Source organism: Meleagris gallopavo, chromosome Z (assembly GCF_000146605.3).
Source record: "Meleagris gallopavo isolate NT-WF06-2002-E0010 breed Aviagen turkey brand Nicholas breeding stock chromosome Z, Turkey_5.1, whole genome shotgun sequence".
NCBI classification, from domain to species: Eukaryota; Metazoa; Chordata; class Aves; order Galliformes; family Phasianidae; genus Meleagris; species Meleagris gallopavo.
In genome coordinates this window covers 33,581,953-33,606,423 of record NC_015041.2, presented here as the reverse complement: position 1 = coordinate 33,606,423, position 24,471 = coordinate 33,581,953, and the positions used below count along the sequence as shown (strand labels likewise).

The 24,471-nt window shown below is 34.7% G+C and overlaps 1 protein-coding gene across 1 annotated transcript in view; it reads right to left on the bottom strand.

The window, feature by feature from the left end:
- Positions 1–24,471, bottom strand: part of LOC104915086 (nuclear receptor ROR-beta) — a 77,310-nt gene that overhangs the window by 41,924 nt on the left and 10,915 nt on the right. Inside the window, exon 4 of the mRNA XM_010725757.2 lies at positions 1,327–1,412. Within this exon, the coding sequence (XP_010724059.1) occupies positions 1,327–1,412 (86 nt within the window). The remainder of the gene's footprint in view (positions 1–1,326; positions 1,413–24,471) is intronic.

The following is a 24,471-nucleotide window of genomic DNA, read 5'->3' as shown; positions in this document are numbered from 1 at the left end:
TCTCAATAAGTGGTCCCCACATAGTGCTAAGAATATTGTCTTGAGGCACACACAAGGGCTAGCATTAAGCCTGATCAATCTACAGGAGACCGTATCCCTCAGTGCTTTGTGGAGCTGGATGCAGAGTTGAGATGTTCCTTTTCTGCTCAAAATGTTTTTCTCCTGTCACTTTTGTGCCAACATTAAAGTAATAAATCTATTAGTACAATCCCATTTCATGTAATTGTTGTAAGATGCTTATTTCCAGTCCAGTCTCACAATAAGACAGTGTCACAGGGTAAGCTTTTCATTTAAAATCATTAAAATTTCTGAAAGAAATCAGATCTTTGAGAATATATTTCTTCTTAACACACTGGCATTAAAAGCATTGCTTAGTGAATAAGTTTATGGATGAATTTATTAATGTTGATAGATTTTTTAGTTGTTCTGAAATATCATAAAGCATTAAGCAGGTAGAGACTTTCCATTTCACTCTACAATTATCTGTGCACTTTCGAAAGTACCGGCTTGTGAGTTTTTATGTAGAAGAAACTATAGATGCTGCCTTTCATCTTTACAACTTCATTGTTACAGTCAAAGCTGGAATACCAACACGTGTAGTATAAAAATCTGGTGTTCCATAAGCAGTGGTATAATCCCTTAGATCCAAAAAGCACAGAGCCTTTCTAAAATTGTAAATGAAAACCTTTCTTGTGTTCGCTTGGTGACTCATTAGAGTTATTTAAGCCAATGTCTGGGATAATATGCTAATATGCCTTTTTTTTTTTTTTTTTTTTTTTGTCTAGCCTCCTGTTCCAAACAATTCCACTATGCTGAGCCTATAAGGAAGAAAGCAAAGGATCCTTTTACACTACCCATAATGTCATCATATAAGGTATTTTTTTTCTTTTGGAGATCACAATTTGGCCTGCAGAGAATACAAAGGGTATAAAATAGGACTAAACTGACACCTGTGAGATTTTAAGATGTTGAACTGAGATATCACACCAACTTCTAATGCTGCTCAGGCTGTATAGGAAACAAGGTAAAAAATCCAGTTCTCAAGCTTATTTAACGTGTGACTTTGAGTTTCCTGCCTTTTTATTAGCACTTATACTGCATCAGATGTGATTAATTCATGTTTCAAAAGAGGAAGTAACTCTAAAGGCTATTTGATGAAAAGAAGAGCAACCAGTAAAATTGGGCATGAAATGCATGTATATAAGCAGCAGACTTTATGGCCTTTGGCATTACTTGCTTGAAAGAGTGTAAGAGTGTATTATTACGTACGCAGATGCCTGAGGCTAATGCAGATGCTGATGACTATGCTGTATTAAAATCCCATACCTTGCAGCCTTCACATGTGATGACTCCATAATGTATTCCAGAGGACTTATCACCACAAATTTTGCATGGTATCACTTCAATTTGTGCTGAAAAATAAGACAAACATTTTGAGTATATAATTCTATTTCATTTCTTTCTTTCTTCACATACAATCTCTTCTCTCTCCCCTGAAAATATGAAACTGCTTTTTATTGTACTGTGTGTTTTTGAATACTTTGATTTGGTAGATTTTAATTGATTCACATTATCTATCTACTTTTCCCTACAAAACTCTTCAACAGTTCAAGCTGTCTCATGATTAGATAGTTTTTACTCATACTATTCTCTTTTGTTTCTACTTGTTAATTTTATCATCATTATTGCTAATGACAATCATTAGAGATTCTAAATAATTATCTGGATTTTTCCTGCTTATGCTTTTACAATATTCATGACTTTACACTTCATTTTGCTGAGGTGGTTTTTTGTGGAATGTTTTGATGCATTTTACAGACCTGTAGACATGATGAAGTTTTCATATCCTTCAGATTATGAGTTAAAAACATACAAAGATAAGTCTCACTGGCAGAGACAAACTTGTAAATGACCACTTAATCTCTCATCCACTTCAAACTATTTGCTTGAGAATCAGAGCAGAGGTAGGTAAGACCCACAGACTGAGATTAAGTACACAATGGCTGTGTGATGGGAGAGACAGGTTCTATCTGAAAATGTTGGATTATGAATGTGTTTCAGATCCTTTTATAAACCAAATAATTAGGAAATTGCTATTTTCTATATATATTTTCTTTTACTTACATAGCTATTTTCTTTCCTCAGTTACTTAGAATCCTGTGAGTTTCTGTTTTCTATAGTGTAAGAGCACACACCCCTGAATGCGTGGTGGGACTTTGCCTGATTCTAGAAAGAAGCACTGAGGAGAAAAAAAAAATATATCTATTTTCTTTCCAGTAATTTGTTTTCCTCTGTGATTTCATTGTTCTCCTCAATTCTTTCACGACTTGTAACTATCATGCTTGATTAGTACTACTGGTAGATGTTGCTTGTGGTTTAATCCTAGTAGGCATCCAAACATCACAAAGCTCCTTGCTCACTAGTCGGATAAGGGAGAGAATAAAAAGAAGGAAAGCAAGAAAACTCATGGGTTGTGATAAAGACAGTTTAGTAGGTAAAGCAAAATCTGCATGTGCAAGCAAAGAAAAATAATTCATTCACTACTTCCCACTGGCAGGCAGATGTTATCCTCTTCCAGAAGGTGTTTCTTCATTACATGTAATGGCTACTTGGGAATGTAAACAACAAAACTCCTAACATCTCCCCCTACTACTTCTTTTCCCCCAGCATTTATTGCTAAGTACAATGTTATATGTATGGCATGGATACTTTGCTCATTTGGAGTAAGCTGTAATGGTCACGTTCCCTTCCGCTTTCTTGCACACACCCATCTATCATGAGAAGTAGGGAAGTCTTTTGCTCAGTGCAAGCAGGTTTCAGCAACAAAAAAAAACATTGGTGTATTTTCATCACTAATCCAAAACATGCATCGTATCAGTTACTATGAAGAAAATTGACTAAATCCCAGCTAAAACCAAGACAATATCTTCCATATTCAGGATTGCAGTATCCGCAGTTCACTGCAACATTAGTCACTCATCAAATACTTGGGCAGCCCAGCTGAGATCTTGCATGCTAGGGGGGATTACTATGGGGTACCCTTAGTACTTCGGTTGAGTATGTTCAACTCCAAAATGGATTGGTAGTCAGGGAAACAAGATAATAATTCAGATATTGATCCTAAAACAAACATCCTGTTTCAAATCTGTTGGTGCACAAAAATCTACAAATGCTGGAGAACACTTATTTATAAATGACAGCACTAAATAAGATATGCTAAGCATAGTTGTGTTGTGGATGTTATAACGGTACAATCTGGATTTTGCCCATACTATTTATTACTCCTTCCAGGAGACCAGTTTTGTATGAGTTCCTTCCTACCACCTTGAAGTTAAACAACCAAATCTCAGAACAGTTCTACAGAGTCACATTTCCGACTGACAGGTACACTGCATCCCCCATTCCATGGAAATTACTTAGAGTAGGTAAACACTAAAGGTGAACATTAATATGCCTCTTTTATATGTCAGTAATTATTCCCCTGTAACACTATACCCCAAAGGAAGGAGGAATGAGGGTCGTTTATGGATGATTTAAGAAACTTCATTTTCCCACTCTCAGCTCACTTTCCTGAGATACTCTCTCTGATCAAGCACATTTCTAGGAAAAGTAAATATTAGCTTAGACAAGCAAACCAGTTTTTTCAACTGCCCAGAAGTCAGGATGGATAATATGAATTTTACTGTAGGAAAATGCAATTTTTTGTTGATATATTTTGGGTGGGGATAACCCAGGCAGAAATCTTGGCTGCCCTTGAGCTTAAGAAAGTTCATATTTAGAAATGCAATTTTCTGTGTAATCCACAGTTTTTGGATTAGTGTCTGTATCCTGTTTTGTTTTTGCAGACCAAGAGAGGTAGATTTACTTCTTTCTTTCTTTCTTAAGAAGCTAATATGCACAAGCCATCCAAGCATAACGCATAAAAACAAAGGAAACTCCGCATAGAACATAGCCTCAGTTTCTTGGTAATTTTGACAGGCTGATCTCATTTAAAATTTTCTGTTCCTTAGTCCCACTGCAGTAATTAAAACATTTCAACATGCACCTCTATGTACTGCTTTTTCAGAGGACAGTTGAAACCACTGCTCACAGATCTCTGCTTGAGAGTCATATGGAGGTTGCATGGCTAGGCTCTGGGATCTGGCACTGCTGAAAAGTTCAAAGACATATGTCAATGTCAGAAGCAGAGACTACTGTGATAAGATGAGGAGGTCTTCAGGAAAAGTAATGACAAGGGAAGAAAAAAATAAAAACAGTTTGAAGGTACTTTTAATGTGACTTGCATATACTATTTGTAAGTGATAGGAACAGAGACAGAAGTATTGATCCTGTGACACACATTGCATTTAGCAGAGTGCTCATTACTACGAGCAATCAATAATTCCATACGTGACTTGTAATTATAAGCACTACACTAGAGATAAATATTTCTAGATCAGGTCACTAAATGTGATGGCTCTGGTTTTCAATTAATATGAAATAAATACTCCAGGCTTCTGATTCTTCAATTAATTCAAACTCTTATTCAAAATTAACCATTCTATAAATTAGTAAGTACAGGATCTCTAGAAAATTGCTACCAGTGCTCCTAGAAAGCTCACAGAAAATGCAGTATCTTCAGTACAGAGAAAGCACTTGAGGAAGTTTGGAAAAGTAGACTCTGCTGTTGCCTGTTAGGCATTTCTTTTTGTTCATAAGACAGCAGAACAATTTAAGGGTTCATAAGAGAAAACTAGAGTGATTAGTTGTACAGGCTGGGTGAAAAAGAAGACACTGTATTCCCCAAAACATCTTGAATTACTGTAATTAACACCCACTGTACCAGGTTTCTTTTGCAGATTTAATGATTGTCAGGGACTACTACGCATTTTCACATTGTATCTTTGTTCAGACAACTATAATTCTGCTTTGTTTTCCTTCTTTCCTTCTCCTCTCAGGCCAACAGTTTGGGGAACTGCATATCGTTCTCATATCTATATGCTATAAGGTAAGCAGTTCACTTCTGAATTCCTCATAAGTACAAAATACATCAATTCAGTACTGACTCGTGAACACTGAAATACAAAGGGAACTAACTAATAGTGAAGTTGCCATAATGATTACTTTCAGCAGCATATGGAAACAACTTATCATCTTCCAAAAATGAGGAAGCATAACAGCAAAACTAATTACTTGTGCTATTAACGTCTTTCCACTTGCCCTCTTATCCTCTACTTTAATAATCAGTTTTTGCCTTTTTCAAGCAATAATACAGGTTCTCAACTGCCCGTTTGTTCAATTTTTCAGCAAGCACGGTCAGTTTTCATCCTGTCTTGAGATGTATCACTCAATAAAAGTCTGCAAAACCACCATCACCCAAACCCTTAATAATGTTTGGATACGTACTACATTGTGATTGCTTCTTATCACAATTCTATCTTCGCTCATCAGTACCACAGGATCGTCCTTCCTCTCTGTGGTATTTATCTCCTATTTATACATAGGGTTAAAGTTCACTGAGTCTGGGAACTTCCTGTAAGTTCATATGATATCTGACAAACTGGAAAGTCAGAGTGAAAATTATTTAATTCTACATGACAAGTATTAATAATCCACACACACTATGTTTACTACCTGGAACATAATTCATTCTCACAGGACTACAGGAAGAGTAGAATTCTATTAAGGAAGTAAATACAAAATCTTCTCATACATTTAAAACGAACCCTTTAAACACAAAACATTTGCTATTCTGTCATATGCTGCCCCAAGAGAAAATGATTAAAGATTTTTTTCTTCATTGTGAGAAAAAAATTCACTCACTAACACAAAATTTACTTTTACATTTTTTTTTTAAAGTAGGGCAATAATCAAGTTTCAAGAACTGTTATTTTGGTGAAATTGAGAATAAATCAGGAAGTTACACAATTGTTTGCTGAATTCCTTGTGAAACAAAATAAAAACTCAACAGGACAACTAATAGGTCTATAGTATAATTATGTGGACCACTGTTTACATGTATAGGTGGTCCGACAAGAAAAAAACAAAGCTTGGATCTCAGTTAAATATCTGAGGAACTTCATTCAGCAGAAACAGGATTATAGTCTCTCAGACTTGTAGCTTTCGTTTCAAGGAATAAAAAACAAACAAACAAAACACAAAAAAAGCAAGAACCTGGGCTTTTAATATTTAGTTCCTGAACAAAAGAGTATGCTAACATGTATTGAGAACAAACTTTGAAGAAGAAATCCTCTCTATAATTTGTTGATCCAGGAGGAATCACACGTGGAAATCTCAAAGCTAATCAGAACACCAGTGGTAAAAAAAAAAATTGCTCCTTCACAGTCTAAGATTTCTCAAAAATCTCAAAGGGAGTACTTTGAAAAATAACGATAAAATGACCTACAGGTCTTTCATATTTGTATCCCTAGATGATTCAAATCAAATACATTAATTGTTCTTATCTAGTTGCCAGCTCTCCCTCTTTGGCCATCCTGGCATCTGTGACAAGTTTTTTCCTTCCATATTATCACCGATAGAAACTTCCACTACATGGAAGCTTTGCCAAGTAGAACTTGGTATTTTTACCACCAAAATTAGCTATTCTGTGGCTACAGCAAGACTTTAGGTACAGCTGAGGATACTTTAGGTACAGCTGAGGATGCTGTACCTCATGCAGTGAGAGCTACATCATTAACAACATCTAAGTAAGCTAATTAATACTAGCTAATGTTAATTAATATGTCTGTAGTTTTGTGTTTGCTGTCAGCCATACCACAAATGACCCATTAGAGTAGACATGATGGAATTCACTCTGCTTCATAAAATCAAAGCATTTAATACACAGCGAGACATACAAGTGTGGACCCTGGGCTTGATGCCATCTATGAATACTGCTGGGTCCACCCAGTCCAGTGCATTACTGCAAAATTGATGATTTTCAAATCTAAAAGTCCCACTGCTCATACATGGAACATGGAGATGCCCCAGAAGCACAATTCTTATGCAACTGTACGTCTCATAGAGTACACATGGTAGAATTGTTCTGTGCATGGTTTGTAAGATCTTATCAAGAATTTCAGGAAAAGTAGTAGTCCTGGCTGTTGGATATTAAGAAAACTGTTAGATCATCACTCAAAATAGCAGAGTGATAGATTACTGCTAAAAAAATTATTTTTCCCATAAATCCACACACTTGTCATATATGATTTCTTTCATGGTCTCACAGTCTCAGATGAAGTTTATTTAGCTTATTATCAGTGTGGCAGGGAAGGTTTCTTTGTGACACATTTTCTTTTCTTCTTCTTCTCATATGATGCACCATGGAGAAAAAAAAACACCCCAAACAAACCCCAAAACAAAAAAACCTCACCCCACTAAAAAGAAAAGCACAGAATTGCACATAAGCTCATTTTGCAGATCAGCTCAGACCTTTAATGCGTGGCTATTCTAAAAAGTACTGGAAAAAAAAAGACTTAAAGAAAAATTTTTTTTTTTCAATGAATAAACTAAAAGGCAGTTAGAATGTTTAACCTTATTGTATGAGTTAAATTTTCTTTTAGACAGAAAAGTCAGGATAATACCTTAGAAGAAACATTACAGTGTATATAGACTAATGTTTTGAAGATTGAAAATGACTTGCTATATATTAGCCTTTTTTGCAGGATTTATGTGTGGTAGAAAAATATTTATAACCAAATTATGGATCTATATTTCAGATGGCATTTTGTATCTGTTTCTACCATGATCATAACATTTATAGACCACTGTCTAATGCTTTGAAATAGACAGATGAAATAATATGAGTTCACACGATTATGGCTGGTTTAGAGCTAAAGGCAATATCCAGACTGCTTGTATCTTTTTGTATTTTTTTTTTGCTACATACCAATTTTGAAACAAACATGGAAAAAAATTGTCTCTGCTTATTGTCTTTACATTTAGTTGAGAAGATGAAATTACGAGGAAAATAAAAAAAACAAAACACAGTAGGACATTTTCTTATTAACAACAGATTTTAAAAAAAATCTTGTTTTTGTTCAAATGTCCTTTATTTTCTTTCCTAAGTGTAACTACAATGGATCTAGCAGTATTATTTAACAATTTATGAATAGTAATTATTTGTTATATTTGTGATGGTTTGAGTATATGGAGGAGATTTTTAGCTAGATGTATTATCTATTATTAAACCAAAAGATGTTTTCTTTAAAAAAAAAGGAAAAATAAAAATAAAAGGAAAAAAAAGAAAAAGAAAAAGAATTTAGGTCCGTCTAGCTTTTTATCTCACCTGAAATAGGAGCAAAAAACTTCAGGCTTAAGGCAGGTTAAGAATAATCGCTAAGAGCAGAATTTCATTATGCTAATCAGCTAGAAAAGCTGCAAGATGTGCAATGCTGGATGATTCTCGGAGGAATGAAGATGGTTGTGAGCAAGAGAACCATAAGGGTTTTAAGAGTACAGACACAATGTAGAATTGGTATACACATAATTTAGATTATCAGTTGTTTGTAGCTTTTTTGTTTGCGTCTTTTTTTTTGGTGCAGAATTTATGATTTTAAGACAGAACGGTCGGAGCATGTGGGAAGCTGTCTGATTCTCAAGCTGGGATGCAGCAGAAGGTAAGTAGAACCCTTTGTATATTGTGCAAGGCAGTGATGGAAAGCAAAGACCAGGTACAGCCTAGTACCCAAATTCAAAAATATGAAAATCAACTCCTCTGCTGGAGTCTACAGCTCAAAGTCCTCAAAGTCTGACCTCTGAGTAGCTGTGCTCAGCAAGGTCACAAAAGCTCAAATGACTGGTAAACTTTGACAACTCACCTTGTGCCCTGTAAATCTGATGAGCATTTCTATATTAATCTATGAACTCTTTTCCCCGTAACTCATATGCATGGAAATTACGTGTGTAATTTCAAAGGATGATGTTACAGTAAAACAAGTTACTTGCAACAAAAACAAGCTGCCAGCCAACAATTTGGACTTCTTAAGTCAATTCAAATCAGAGATATTTAATTAAATACTCAGAGCCCTAGCCTATGCCCTCTGGAGAGCTCAGAAATTTGCCTTATTTGCAGGGAAAGATTTAAGTGTATAATAAATGCAGACTTATTACTGTACAGTTTCTACTTCCCTCAAAGACTTGAGCAGTGGTTCTGCTGATACTGCACACTTTCCCTAAAGAGATTATTATGGTAATCCCAAATATTTTACTACCCAAGCTATCTTCAATTTGAGCTCATCAGATCCAATGTTCTGCAAGTAATCTCTAGCAGCTTTAGACAGTGTTTATATAAGCTGGTCAGGATGGTTATTTGAGCAGTGATGACCATGTTTTTCTATGCAATTCTCTACAGAGCAAATATGCACTTGTACAAAAAATAGCAGCTTATACAGAGAATACGTTGAATATGCAAAGTTCTTTCCAGAAGCACAGGCAACTTTGACAACTTATTTATCATAATTAGTGGGTGTTTCCCTTACATGCTTTATGATATTGCAGCAGTTTAGTAGAAACAATTCTTTTGCTCCCTTACTTGTCTTTACTTTTTTTCAGACATCAGTTCAGTTTTTTTATTTTTTATTTTTCCTTTTCACTTATAATAATAAATGGATCAATGAACTTTGCAAGTGAAAGCCCAGGTGGCATAAGAAATATTGATGGTCTATTTCATCCACTGAGAGTGGGTTGAAATTTTAGTGTAGTGCTCAACACCTCATTTGTTATATGTGTTACATATACAAAGATCAATGCTATGCAGGTATAAAGCCCTGTAGCATAGAGGTGCTGCAGAGAATTGGCTCAGAAAGGTTTGTGTTTTAAGGATGTGAGATCACACAACCTTATCCTTCCCACATTACCACATTGTGATCAAGAGAAAGTAGGACCACTGTACAGTGCAGGCCACAGAAACAACTGACACTCAGCATTTTCAGTATTCATGACTCAGGTGCTACTAACCACAGACTGAAGCCAGCCTCAGTGTAACAGGAGGCTTCAAGTATAATCCTATTTAACTCCTCCTCTACTACTGCTTATCTTCTGAACTGCTTCCCAAGCACTTGTGCTGATAAGGGGACGAAAACATGCAGCAACACCATGGCTGCAGATCTAAAAGAAACAGCAACATTCTGTGGGATGGACGATAGAAGTGCAATATTATAGTGTAGTGCATATGATTAAGGATTTAAGATGTTCACTCTGTGGATGCACACAAATCAGAGCTACTGGACTTACAAAGAGTGTAGTTTCAGAGAAATTGCCAGCTGGATCAGAACTGTCTTCTATCATCCCACTTCTTGAATATTTTGTTTCTAATATTTTACCTCATGCAAAATTTTCTTACAAATTCTGGAATGCTCAGAGAACTTAGAGAATTTTTCCTTTGTAAGCATGTAAGATAATAGAACAGAATCAAACAGTAACTACATCATTATTTCTGGAAATTTTTAAGTTCAACACTACCAGAAATATATTAAAAATATGATAGAAACAGAAAAATTCCTATGCGATACTTAGAACATAGAAAAGTATTTTACCTTTCATAGTAGCTCATCACTTAAATAACTGAGTATTCCTTCATTTTTTGAACATTCAGTAGTATTGGATGTTCAAACATATGCTGACTTTCACTGAAGTCTTAGGTATGGTCTACTTTTTCTGAACAAAATAATGGAAAAGTTAAGAAGAGAGGCTGAGATTTAAAAAATTTCAAACCTATAACGCACCTAGGTAACTACTGCCATGTTAAGTTTCTCAGGAAAAAAAGCCATGTTTAAAATGTCAACCTTAGTAAGGACAAAAAAAGCACCTGAAAGCCCAGAAATCACCACATGCTATAGCATACATAGAAAGTTCCATAATGTTTACATTCGGAATGAACCTTTAAAAAATAAATATATGTATTTATATATAAACCATTGTTACAGCTACCTTTAATAACACCTCCGAGGACACTGTACCCAAGCGTGGCATTTTACTTTACAACATAAAGAAGTGTTACTTAAAATGACTTAAAAGCATTCTTAAAGTATGCTCAGTAGTTACTAATATACCCGAAAAATTTTAATTTCGACATTTTTCCCTCCTTCTATGTGTAATTAAGCTAGTGAGACATAGAAAAAATATTCACATCCAACAATGATGCAAAATGAGAATATACCACTATAGTATATTGTAAGTATTCTGCTGTGGAAAACAAACATAAAGTAAAATATTACTTATGCTTTATCAACTAGACTGATACCTTATTTGATTAACATAGCTGATGGCCTATACCACATTACTGTAACTAGCTAAACACCCCTCTATATTTCTTTGGGTATGCATGATGGCAAAATCATTTAAATATTTAACTGACTATCATTTCTCCACTGTTCCCCAAATATACAATATCCAATATGAATTATTATAGTTGTATCATATATTGTAGGAAGTAAATGTTACAATTAGTTATATTTCTTTAATTTTAATTCTTGGTATTTTCTTTTAACAAATACTGAAATTTAAGCACAGCACATAAGGTAGTCCAGCAATAAGCAGCAAAGAAGTATATAATTAATCATGACATAGTATGGACCGCAAACCAAGATGTGAGAATAGCAAATCAGAATGAAGGGAAGCACAAGAGGTTATTTTACACCTTGACAAGTGAGATTTTTGTCAACATCTGTGCCTTTTTTTCCCCCTCTGAACTTCAGAAATCCTATCTCTGTAGAAGTTTTTCATTCTTAGAATCCCTGAAAATCTATTAATCAATTGCAATTAAAAATACTTAGTTGTTACTTTCTGAATGACTTACGCAAGGTATCTTCAGGAAAATTAACTCTGATTTGACTATTACAGTCATATACTTTGAATAACAATACTTTGGTGAACTACAAGATATGGTGCAATTTAAAAACTAAAACTAAAAAAAATTTAGTAAGCTAAACATATTGCAAATTTTCAGTCCTGAAAAATTACTAATTAATTCAGCTTTTTATGTGAAGTATGACAGAGCTTAAATCTTCTTACCAAAATAGCTAACTGTAATGCTCAACGAAAAGTTGAGAGGGAAGAATACATAAGCATAGTTTATGTCTTCTGTTAATGAGCATGATTTGCTAGCAAAATTTGTCTTAAAAATGTGAGAGTTGCTTTTACTTTCTCTCTGTACTTTTTTTCTCTTTTAAGAAAGAGGATCATCAGGCTAATGGGGCCAAAGAGGAAGAATGGATGGCAAAATATGTTTCTACTGGTAAAAATTCTGATTCTGACTAGCACTAAGTAAATCTGGGGTAATTCAAGACACTCAAGTGGAATTGCAGAAGTGCAGCAAAAAGAAGATCTAACTTACACTGTCTGTTTATGTAACAATCATCACAGTCAAAGGAATAATTTCCCATCCACTTTTCTGGATCTCTTTCTTTATAATATCTTCCCCACTCTTTAGGCACAATACAAATTCTACAAGGTAGAATGATAAGACATATAGACAACAACAATCAAACAGTAAAAGTGATTTCATCCTGAAATGACTCACAAGTGTTCTCTCCTTAGAATTTCTTGAATTTTATCATATTTTTTATAACCACTATGGATTTTCACTTTTACACATTTTTATTTAAAATCTTCGCTCTATCTTTTGAAAAGCAATGAAATCAGCTGGAGATGTTCCTGGATTTGCATCTGTTGCAGTCTGAAAAATGTTATACTTCCCAACTGTCTACTTACTAATCTGCCATTTTTTAACACAGTAGGAAAAATTAATCTTAGTAAAAGAGGAGTTTTCTCAAGGATAGATTTGGTATGGTGTGATTAATATTTCCCTATTTATTATTCATGGGAATATCTTCGACTGTTAAAAAAGTAAGAAGGAAAATATTTGAACTCACCAATTGCCTCAGTTTTTGTTCTGTGTTGAATATCACACATTTTGTAGTAAATAAATAAGATACCTAGGTGCAGAAGAGTATTCTCTATGTGGTCACACCTGTGCTGCTGCAAAAGTGGAGTCTTAACAGACTGCATTAACAAGATTAAGTAGAAGAAGTGCTAAAGGCATAGGCTGTTCCATTTCATTAAAGAAGGGAGAAAGACTGCTTGAGGAACTGTGTAATGAAATATTTTCTTCTGCTACTGTCTTCACATAGAACGCATTTCTTATTCCAGCCCAGTCATTTTAAAATAATACTTATTTTCTGGAAATTCAGAACATAAATCTCAGTTTTTCTTTGCTACTAGTTGCTTTCATTTCAATTGCATATAAAAATGCAAAATTAGAATAGCAGAGATAAGACATCAAATTATTACTGATTAAAAAAACACCTTGTGACATAATACGTGTATCATACGTAAGTGTATCCATACATAAAAAATTAATTTGCTCACAGTGTTTTTAGACACTGTGACATACGTGACTGAACTTCAGCTCTTGGACAACCATTGCATTGAAGTAACATCAAATGAATTCTAGTTGACCTTGGTTTGTGCAGCTATTTAGGGAATGTAGGAGTAAGACAGAGGTTCTAGGGGCATGAAAATTTTGTTTTTATTATCAAACCTCTAATACAGTTGGTCAGAGCCTGGAACAATGCTCTTTTCCCGTGTTGACCCTTGCCTAGGATCACAACCTTATATATATGTCTATATGTATGTGCATATATATTATTGTGCAGTGGCTGATGTAGACAAACATAAATCACCAAAAGTTTTATACAGACCTTCTGTCAAAAAGAAAGCAAAAGAAAGCAAGACGTAAAATGAGAATGCTTTTACAAGACAGCTAACACATTAGTCTTTGTGGGATCTCTGTACTCAGAAAGAATTTCCCTTACTTGCCTGTTATACATTCCCAGATATTTTTGCTAGGAGGACTCTGCTTGTTTATTTCATTTCAAAGTGACCTTTCCTTGCTACACCATTTTCTCATGTCCTAACCTTTTGCATAAAGTATCTGTTGGAACAAGAGATGATTCAGATTTTAGCAGTTCTGTTCTGCTAGCTCTGCATATTCATTCCCTTGGAATTTGTGCCAAAGATGAAACAGAGAGAACTTAATTTTCAAGACACAGTAAGGCTGACACATAGAGAACACTGTTAATCCTACCTACTGTTAAAATAAGATGTTCAAAATTGCTACAATCTCAGACTTTCGGTGCTTGTTCTAATCAGACACAGAAGTTGAGGAATTTTCAAGAAAAGATTCTGATGCAAGGGGAAAAACTTGGAGAGGATTCCAAAGTTTATGAAAATAAGGATGATTACTAAAGACTGGGAGAAGTACAGAAAACAAACAAACACATGAACTGGGAATAGGCAGCCTGAAAAAACATTTTTCCAATAATGAGGAAAAGATTCTTTGAAGGATAATAAGAAACAGGATGAGTCAATTACTTATAACTCATTTGAATCTACATAAACATTACGCAGCTATTTTTTTCATGATTGTTCCTAGCACTAGTCACGTAGGATACATGTGATGCTGTGGATTATGATCTTAAAAAGGTATCAAACTTTTCACTTGCTGTGTTTCAGATGAATAAAAATTCTCTGGCTTGCTAAAAAAATAGGAATTGCCTTCTCTCTGTTATTTTATAAGTCGAAGTCTTTGATGTTATGGGGCATAATATTTCTCGACTGGATAAATAATTGGTGTATAATTTTCCTTCTGTTGCAACAGCATCTCATTCTGCTGAAGTAGTGATTGCCTAACAAGATTTCTATGTCTCACTGTTCCATAATATATTACAGTTCCCTATTAGACACACCACTTACAGATAAAAAACATGAATCAAAGAAATGGCCAAAAGAAATGAACAATATTTAAGATTTTTGGGGGGTTTTATTCTCTTTTTCTTTCTACCCCCTTCTCTAATTTGTGTAACTGAAAATTAGTTCTGCCAGAGTCAGAAAAAAATCAAGAGAGTCCTGCCAAATATTACAAACCTTTCTGATGCAGGAATTAACATCAAATCTGTGCTGAGAAACAACTCCAGACACATTGCTTTTCAAGCTGAGAATTATCACTTGAGTACCAGCCTAAAAGTAAATTGCAGTCTTGTATGTTTTTCATCAACATTTATGAAGGCAGAATTTGGACTCAGAAGTCGTTCATTCCAGAAGAAAATGGCAATATTTAAACTCTTACAAAAAATACAATGACAGAATATACTTTGAAATCTAACTTTGCACTGGTAGAAATATATGCCACTGACTCTCAGCTGAAAAAGTGATACTGAAATACAACTACAAGAGCTGAACAAATATAGAATGATAACTCCACTCATTTATAGGATAGAGTTCTGCAAGCTCTGATTTCCATGCATTTCTATCTGCATTTTGACCAGAAAGTTTTCTTATGAGCTTGGCCTGAACTAAAAGAGAATCTGAATAAAGGACTGACACATACTTACTTGCCTTTTTTTTTTTTTTATCTGTTTGTGAGAGAAATTTTTAAGATAAAGAAAGGCAAGAATGTGAGACTAATTAATGCTATGAAATACAATCTTATTCCTTAACATCCTAGCAGCTAATTCTTTCATCAGTCCAATTTGCTTAGCAGTTTCAAGCATCTTGTAACACACAATCACAGAATTAAGTGATTTAGAAAGAAAATTAACAACAGAAGTTGTTGCAGACACTGACTATTGTACTAGAGTAAAAAACAAATAAAGAAACAAACACAATGCTACTGTAAAATGAAGGTATTCAAATAAAAAAAGGAAACTTACTGTATATTGCAGGTTTTTCTTAGGACTGTGAACACTTGAGGACACCATTTTCTGGAACCATCACAGTCATGTTGATAGTTCATGGAGTCCTCCAGCTGCTGTACATAAAATCTGTCCTAAGTAATAACCCTGGTCAAAATGGTTTGGCTAGATCAAGGGTAAATCTGGCCATCATTTTAGGGACTAATAAACATGGGGATTATCAAGCAGGCACAGTGGGATTCACTTCTACCTAGCCACTTAGCTCTTGCTAAGAGCAGGCACAAGATGCCTCCACAGACAGAAATATTTTTCTCTTCCTCCAGATTTTTTTTTGAATTTTATTATTATTATTATTTATAAATCACAGAAGCATCCAGCTTCTAGGGAGCAAAAGGAATGACAAACACGAGTGTATGTACATGTACAAGCTTGGATGGGTTCAGAACCTCATTTGGTATGAACTAGTGCAGAGCTGCTGAATTTAGTGAAGTCAGTCAAATTATATTAACTGCAGGTCAGGTCCTCTTTCTCATTTATTCCTTTACTACATTGTAGTTAAAAAATAAAGGAAGATAGTGTTATTAAAGAGGCCATAGACTGCACTGTTCTCCTCTTGAAGGCTGTATATGATTCAGCTCCCAGGTCTCAACTTCCAAAGTTGGAAGAAACTGAGTAGCTGCTTCTGGTTTGTGGCCCTGCACAATTTCAAAGATGAAGCTTTTGCTCTTTCATTGTAGGAAGTAGATATTGTCCTTGTGAAATGTGATCAGATGAGCATGCCAATAGCTCTCTTTTTTTTTTTGTATATTCTTCAGCTATGCAAGCTCTGATCCACCTTGCAAATGTCCTTTCAGAGGTTGGCCTTCCTCCCTTGTGGATACAGAACAGAAAGAATAACTTTACAGCATCCTGAAGTTTTATGATCTGTAAATCTAAGTCTCCACAGCCCTGGGGACATTTCAACAAGGTGAATCAAGTTCTATTCCACTTGCAAGCTGAAGATACAAAAATGGTGATGCTTCCTCCTGGTTTAAAGAAAAATCAATACAATTGTATAGATTCCAGGGGTTTTAATCAGGTCTGTTGTATATACAGGGGAATCATAGTAAAAGAATAGGTAGCACGTTATTCTGTTGGTTCTTTCCTTTTTGTTCTGTTTTGTTTTCTGAGACTTGGTGAAGAGTTCTTCCATTAGAATGGGTGAAGAGAATAAAAGAGAGCATGCCAGAAAAGGTCAATTAGTGCACTGTGCAGTGCTTTTTAAGTTCAAGGACTTCTCAAATAATAAGAGTGGCTATACCTTTGTGTGCAGAAGAGAAGGATCTTTGGAGAACCTTATAACGTTAGGGTGACAGACTTCCTCCATTGATATGACCTCTAACAGCTTTGAAACACATTGAATTAGTTTTAAGAACTGAGAACTACATGGTTATCCATATCAAATTTGAAGAAATTCATGGACATGTAGGAAATAGTATCTCTGAACCAAGTGGAAATTGCTGACCTCAGACTTTCAGCTGGTCTATTATTAAACTGAAGTGTGAAAACTTGCAGTGTCTGGGAGACTTGTTCTGAGTGAATTTTTGTCTCACCACTTCTCATTTCACTTTCCAAGAAGTGATATGCTCCTCTTGATAAAAAGTCTGTTTCTTAAAATGAATGCTACATCTCTTTGGAACACATAAAGAGAAATTAAGGGCTAAATCCAAGAAGTAAGTCAGGTATATTAGGTTTTTTCAATTTGGATGTTCACAAAACTACCTGGTAAGACTATCAAATAATCACTATCGGAAGCTACTGATTTTGCAAAGCAAACAGTCCCATGTTTCATGATTTCAAACCTCACATTGCATCTCATGTCAATCTCTCCCTATTGGATTTTAGCACTGGAGTGAATTGTTTGCCACCAACTATTGTCTGAAAATATGAGTCAGTTATTATACCTGTGGAACTACTGATTATTTCCACAAGTCTATTTTCACAGTGGTACTATTTCCAGTGGGGCTATAGCTATCAGTATCATAAAGATGTACCTAAATGAGCTCTTTTGAAATCAAAGCCGTCAACAGTACTCCTTGAAATCCTTTGTAATGCTATATTCAGAACTATGCAATCAATCAAAATAACTTCCAAAATATAGTTGATATGGTACCAATGGCTCACCAGTGAGTGACTAAGTCGCCTTTAGATGAAGTCTGAAGCAAGGTCTATGCTTACTCTCAAGAGTCAAAAGAACTTTCTGTTGCAGTGTATGCTTAAAATTTGTGTAGAAATGCAGTTTTCTTTTATAAAAGCAGAGCAATTAGACATACTTCTATTATGACTGGAGATCATCAGAAAAAAACACCAAAGTTCATATTGGGTAAAACATTTTCTTTTTAACATGTAATGAATTGTTGCACTTCTGGACAAGGAGCTAACACTTTCCATACACAGGTTGCCACAGACTTGAAGCACTGGATAGATTCAGTTCTTTATAAACCAGCAGAAGAAGCAAACGAACATTTTCCTGCACTTACTGAATTGATCTTGAAATAAAAATCAAACCATAATTATTTAAACAAGTATTAACTGAAATAGTTTAAAGTTTGTAATAAACACTACAAGTCTTCAATACTTGAACAAAGTATGAACTGAAATATCTTGATTTTACCCTCATAAAGCATTCTGACTACCCCAAACAATGCAGTATATACAGTTTACTTTGTGGATTGCACTCTATAATGTCTATTGGAATTCTAACAAGATCAGGCTATTTCTCCACAAGACCACACTTACCTTCAAAAAATTAGTGAAGCCCATGTAACATTGCACAGTTCAGTCTGAGGTCTTTGTATACATACTTTAATGTAAGGAAACCATAAAATGTTTCAGATATGACTGCATTGTATGTTTGGTATTTTGTTGCCAGGAACGCTGCCTTTGAAGAGTTCTTGTATCACGCCCTTTTAGTCTGCCTAGTCCAAATACTGGAAACAGTGGAGCAAGATGACAAACACAGCGAAATTGTTTCAGTAGGGATCTTGAACTTTTCATGAATTTGTGTTACATCCAGCTGGAGGGAGAAGGGGGATTTTATTCTTTACATTAAACTCAAATAAGCTTCCACAAATGCGAACATTGCCTGCCATGTTACAAGGTCAGCCACAAAGAAAGCTTCACTGCTGGGTTTCTAATCTCAAAACTCATTAATAATACACAATACAACATCAAACCTTTCTAAAACAACAAGCCCAGAACTTTGCTTTAATACTTTTGTCAGCACTTTTCCTTTGCACTCCTGAAGATGAGGATTGTACTTTTGACAGAAAGAGTGAGTGCTTTTAAGTCACTCTACTAAACTCTTGCACAGGAATCTGTTACCAAATGTAGCATGTGAATAATAGATGCACAGGTTAACAATTTAAAAAATAATAACAAAAAATTATTAAGGGTCATGTGTGCTGCAGGCAATACAAATGTAATGAGGATGAGGATGCACCAGCCAGTACTGTGCTACTATATAAACTGCTGTATTCTGGAGGATCTCCAAACACATGGTAAAGGTAGTGGCACCAATCTTGGAAGTCCTCCAGGATGGCATGAAATGGAGTGAAGAGAAACTGCAGTCAGTATGACAGCTTTGTTCTGCCTGCTGACACAAACAAAATGCTTCATAAAGGGGACCAAAAAAAAAAAAAAGGGCAAAAGGGCAGAAACTCCTAAAATTTTGTTGCTTTGGCACCTGTCTTCTAAGAGCATTTTAATACAGGTCAGTAAACCTGTATGAAATACCTAAGCAGGATATGACAGTTCAGTGATTTACTATTGGATCTATGTATTTGTGGATTAGTCACACAGAAAATTTTGAGTAGAGCAAGGAAATATCTTAGGTGTGTACCTATGATAATCTAATGAAAGATTTAATTCTGAAAGTTTAACAAATTTCCTCCTAATTTATCTAATCATCAAAATGGTATCAGAATGAAGATTAAAGAGTGAATGAATTATTCTGGCATAATAATTTGATACAAGTTGTAAGTGAGTTCTTGCATGTTTTTTAAGAAAAACTCTGCCTGAAGTATCTCATTTTATCTGATAAAATAGTGAACATAGCTGCAACTTCAGTAGCACTAAATAGAATACTGCTTTCTCAGCAAAACTGTTCAATGTTTGCTGTTAAAACTACAAGGGAAAACAGAATCAGTTTGTTTACCTGTTTATACACACATCATGGTTAGTATCTGTGAATGGCAACCACAACAGAAATGTGCCACTTGAGGAAGAGTACAATAGCTTTTAAGCCTCAAACAGCAATAAAGAATGAGAAATGTAAAATGTCTTTACCAAACAGAGTTTTGGGGAGTTTTTTTTTAATTAGGGAAATATGCATTGCATATTAGAACTGATACATCAGGGCATGTTCTTAAGACACAGTAAGAACCCTTAGTCAGAGCTCCTCTCCCATTTGAGCAACTGACAGACACTATCACCATCTACAGAATGAAAGAGCAATACCAAACGAATCACAGATATAGTTTCTGACACACTAATGAAATAGTACATTTTAGAAGCCTTTCATACAGACAATCTAAAAGAAAGAAGAGTAAGGAGAAAGAAATCATTAGTAGAAGAGTGGTCTCTTGCTGGAGCTTTTTCATAGCTATCGCAACGTGACCTAGGGCTGGGTACGCTTCTCTTGAAGACAATGAAAGAAATAAATTTTATTGAAAACAATAAAATGATTAGAAGCAATTTGCTATCTCCTATAGAGATATGGTACCTAATGAGATCTAAGAATTTGGCTGAAAAATCATAACCAAATATGCTTTTCCTGTAATATTAAATCTGGTGCTTGTCTAAACCAGACAAGTCTGCTTGTCTGAGGGCAGAAGAGTTTCTGTTCTAGGGTCTGTGATTGAAAAATTTAAATGAATTTTCTTGAAAAAGTTAAATGAAAGGTACAGCAGAACAACTTATTAAAGTCAAGTATGAAGATACTGTCATATTCTTAAATACTGAACTGTAATCATATTATAGCTGTCAAAAATGGCATTGCTATTAAAAATGTTTTAATTGGATGGTATACTCAAGTCTGCTTATAATGATCGTTTTATCCATTTTTCTTTCCTCTACAAATGCTTTTTATGTGGGGGGAAATTGTATGACTTTCTATCATCTGCCTCTTTGCACAGTTCTCATGTATAATGCAATTACTGTGATTTTCTGCACCTCAAAAGTGCAGCCATTTTCCATAACTACACAGACAGAAAGAAAATGACCCGAATTTAAATTATTTTTCAAGAGGTAGACCTTACTAACATGGCTTTTATTACTTAAGATGACAGTGAATAACTATGGATAGCACCAGAATTTTCAACTCAGATGGTTATCCACTTGATTATTAACCAGCCCTACCTCATGTTCCGTTGGACAATAATGACTTCTCATCGTGTGACTCAGAAAAGCTTCATCCCACGAAGAATTATCTAGCTAAAGGGAAAACAATATGCTACAGATATCTATCTTACGTGCAGCCCATGTTAACATCCTCCTATTCAGTGTGTTTTCAGCTCTTAAAAGAAATGTAAAGTCCTGCAGTGTTAGAAGCCTTTCCTCTTACTTTCTTAGCAATTACTATTAAGCAAATCTGGCATTCAGACACAAATATTTTCCTTTGTGAAACAATACCAAAAAACAAAAACAAAAACAAAAAAAAAACCAAAAAACAAAAAATCAACCAACTTTATTAAAAATATCAGGGAAACGTCATATCTGCTAAAAAGTGTAGAAATGAAGAGAGAAAAAGAGGAAAGAAAAGCAATTCAAAACAGATGTTTTCAATATGTCTACCTGAAACCTTTTATAATAAAGTTCCCTCTCCACATCATCGATCTAAAGCTTTAACTGGCAGACAGTAAGGTCTGAGGGGAAAATAATGATCTTTTAAATACCTGGGAATGAAAGGCAAATTGAGTTAGCACAGTGTAAGAGGCAAGTAATTACATAATGTCAATCCTGTTTTATATAGCTCAGTCTTTAAACAGCATGCAAAGAGAAGACATGTCTAGGAGAAAATATGAATCTTCTTATTTCCAGTGACTCATGCACTCTTTTGCCAATACAAAGTTAGGGACATTAAGTGTAACAACAGGCTCTTTGCTTAGGGGTATCTCAAATGCTGCTGCTAACACTAGTAGCCTGTGACTCTCTAAAATTTTATCTATCTTTTGTCAAATGTCAGTAACTAACTATGAGAATACAAATCCTCACTGAATAACTTCCAAAATGATCCTCTCTGCAAAAAGAATGTCTATTATCTCAGTAAACCAAAGCAAAACAGGACATACACTAAAAATTGTCCTAAACTTAAGACTGAAATCTCAAGTAATTTTATACCCTCACTGAGATAATATTCAATTACTGAAACAGAAGTAAATCATTTAAAGCAAACAGAAGGGAGCTTTAGAGGGCTCATGTCTCAGGTTTGCATTGATTCAGAACTTTGGTTTCCTGTGTCTTGTGCTCGTAGCTTGTATATTTGTCATATACCACATAGATCGACTTAGCAGGATTTCACGTAACATATCCAGTATCAGAGAAGGCATCTAGAAGACAGGGCAAGGACAGACAGGAAGCTAGAACTCAGTGCTAGTTGCTGACTAAATTTTCTAAGAAAGAAGGTCATATGCCACTGTAAATTTCCAAGGAAATGTTATTTATTAGCTTAACCTTGAATATTATGCTTTCGCTAAAATTTATTTTAATATATCCCAGATGCAATATTTGCACCAACAGCAATCATTTTTTCTCCATCTTACACAGAAAATAGTAGATAATGAGCCTGGTCCAAACTGGTATACTCACTTGAGGAAATTTCAGCGAAATGTGAAGATGTGGTCTCAGAATCCTTTGCGTAAGAGATGCAATGTATTGATTTTTTTTTGATAGGATAACAGATACTGAGCTGATGAAGAAGGAAATACTAGCTTGGAATTCAGAACAGCTATTACAATCATGATTTTCTTTTATTATAGACTTTCATTGTTAATCCTAGCAGGGTGCACACAATTAAATATCTGTGTGATACTGAATATCTCAAAAGATTACAAGCTTTGACAGCTTGGCTTCCTCCAAAAAGGTATAGATTGCATGTTTTTCCTGTGTAGTACTATGGAGAATTTGAAACTTTTCTTCTGTCATGGTGCCTACAAGTGATTAGAGGACAATGTTTGGGTTAGAGTTCTTCTTTTTTCCTTTTCCTTCTCCTATCTGTTTCGTAATAAATGAATTCAGCACTGTTGCTTGCTGCTCAATCTCCTTTTCCAAAAGGCAGCTTATGATACCATTCTGCTAGACTCCCAGTGCTTTAACTCCTTATTGTACTTTGACATTTATCATCTCCTTTTCCCAATGTTCTTACAGATTTAAAACAGACATACATAAAAATATACTTCCCATGTTTTCTGTCCAACAGAAACTCAATATATGAATTCTTTCTTTCAAATCCTTCTTTCTTTCCTGGAGCCGTAAATAAATAAATAAATAAAATAAAATGGCATACTCGCAGTGTGTTCATCTCTGTCATAGTGTGCCCATCTCTGTCTCAACATAACATGGAATTTTGAAAGTGATTGTCTGTTGCAGTTGGCATTTATTTCAACTGCCTATTCGCCACTGCACAAATGACTCGTACTTGCTCAACTGCCCTATGCACCGGTCATTCACTGCAAGTATGTAATGTTGCATGTGGAATTTTTTCTGCAAAAACTTTAAAATTTTTTTCAAAATTCCCAATGATAGAAATTGTGTTTTTCTTTGCAAGTAACTGCAGTTTAGCTTTTGCAATCTGGAAGTAGCTCAGAAACAATCCTCTGCAAAGCATGCAAGGACACTACCAGTCAGAAGAAAAACAATAGCACATCAGAAGAGGTCAGAATTACAAGGCCATTAGAATGACCTTGTTGTACTTTAGTAGTCAAAATGTATTGGAGAAGCTCATGACACAACCCACTGTAAGAGAATTCCTTTAGTCTCTGAGTATCATTTGTTTGGAGTTAAAAACTATTCGGGAAACTCATATATAAACTGAGCAACAGTACACAAACAGAGCAATAATGACAGAAATGTCAAGTCTTGTGAAAGAAAATTTTCACCTTTCACCTGTAAGAAAGTGTCAAATAGATTTATATGAAAAGTCAATTGGGGATTTTGTAGTAACAATCATGCTGTGATTTCTAATTATGTTTTTGTTACCTTACGTACTCTAAAGGATATCTTTTCCAAAGCTAATAGTTAAAGGTTTTTCTTTCCTGAAACTTAAAAACTGTCAATCAATCAACAGAATATAAATGTTCTCTAATACAAAACTACAGTTACACTGTATTAAATAGTAATTACAGACATATTCAAGAATATCCTGACTCATAAATAGCTGAAACTACCTTGCTATGACTCAAGATATTTCAACTGTATGCAGTTCTCCCAGGTGTTAAAAACAATGAGAAATATAAAGTAACTTGTAACATGTTTGCTTCGTGGAGAACATCTCTATTGAGTGAGAAATACTTTTCCCCAAGTGAAATCACTCAAACACAAAACAAAACAAAACAAAACAAAACAAAACAAAGAAATTAAATCATAAAGTTTAATAAAATTAGTCCAGTAGATGATCTGTCATATGAATCTGAGAAAGACAATTTTAAAAAGTAATATTACATAATTAGTTGAATTCATTAGGATTAGATAAATTATAATCATATAATTGTACAGAATATTCTTTGTATAGTATCATTCATTTTTATTTTTATTTTTATTTTTA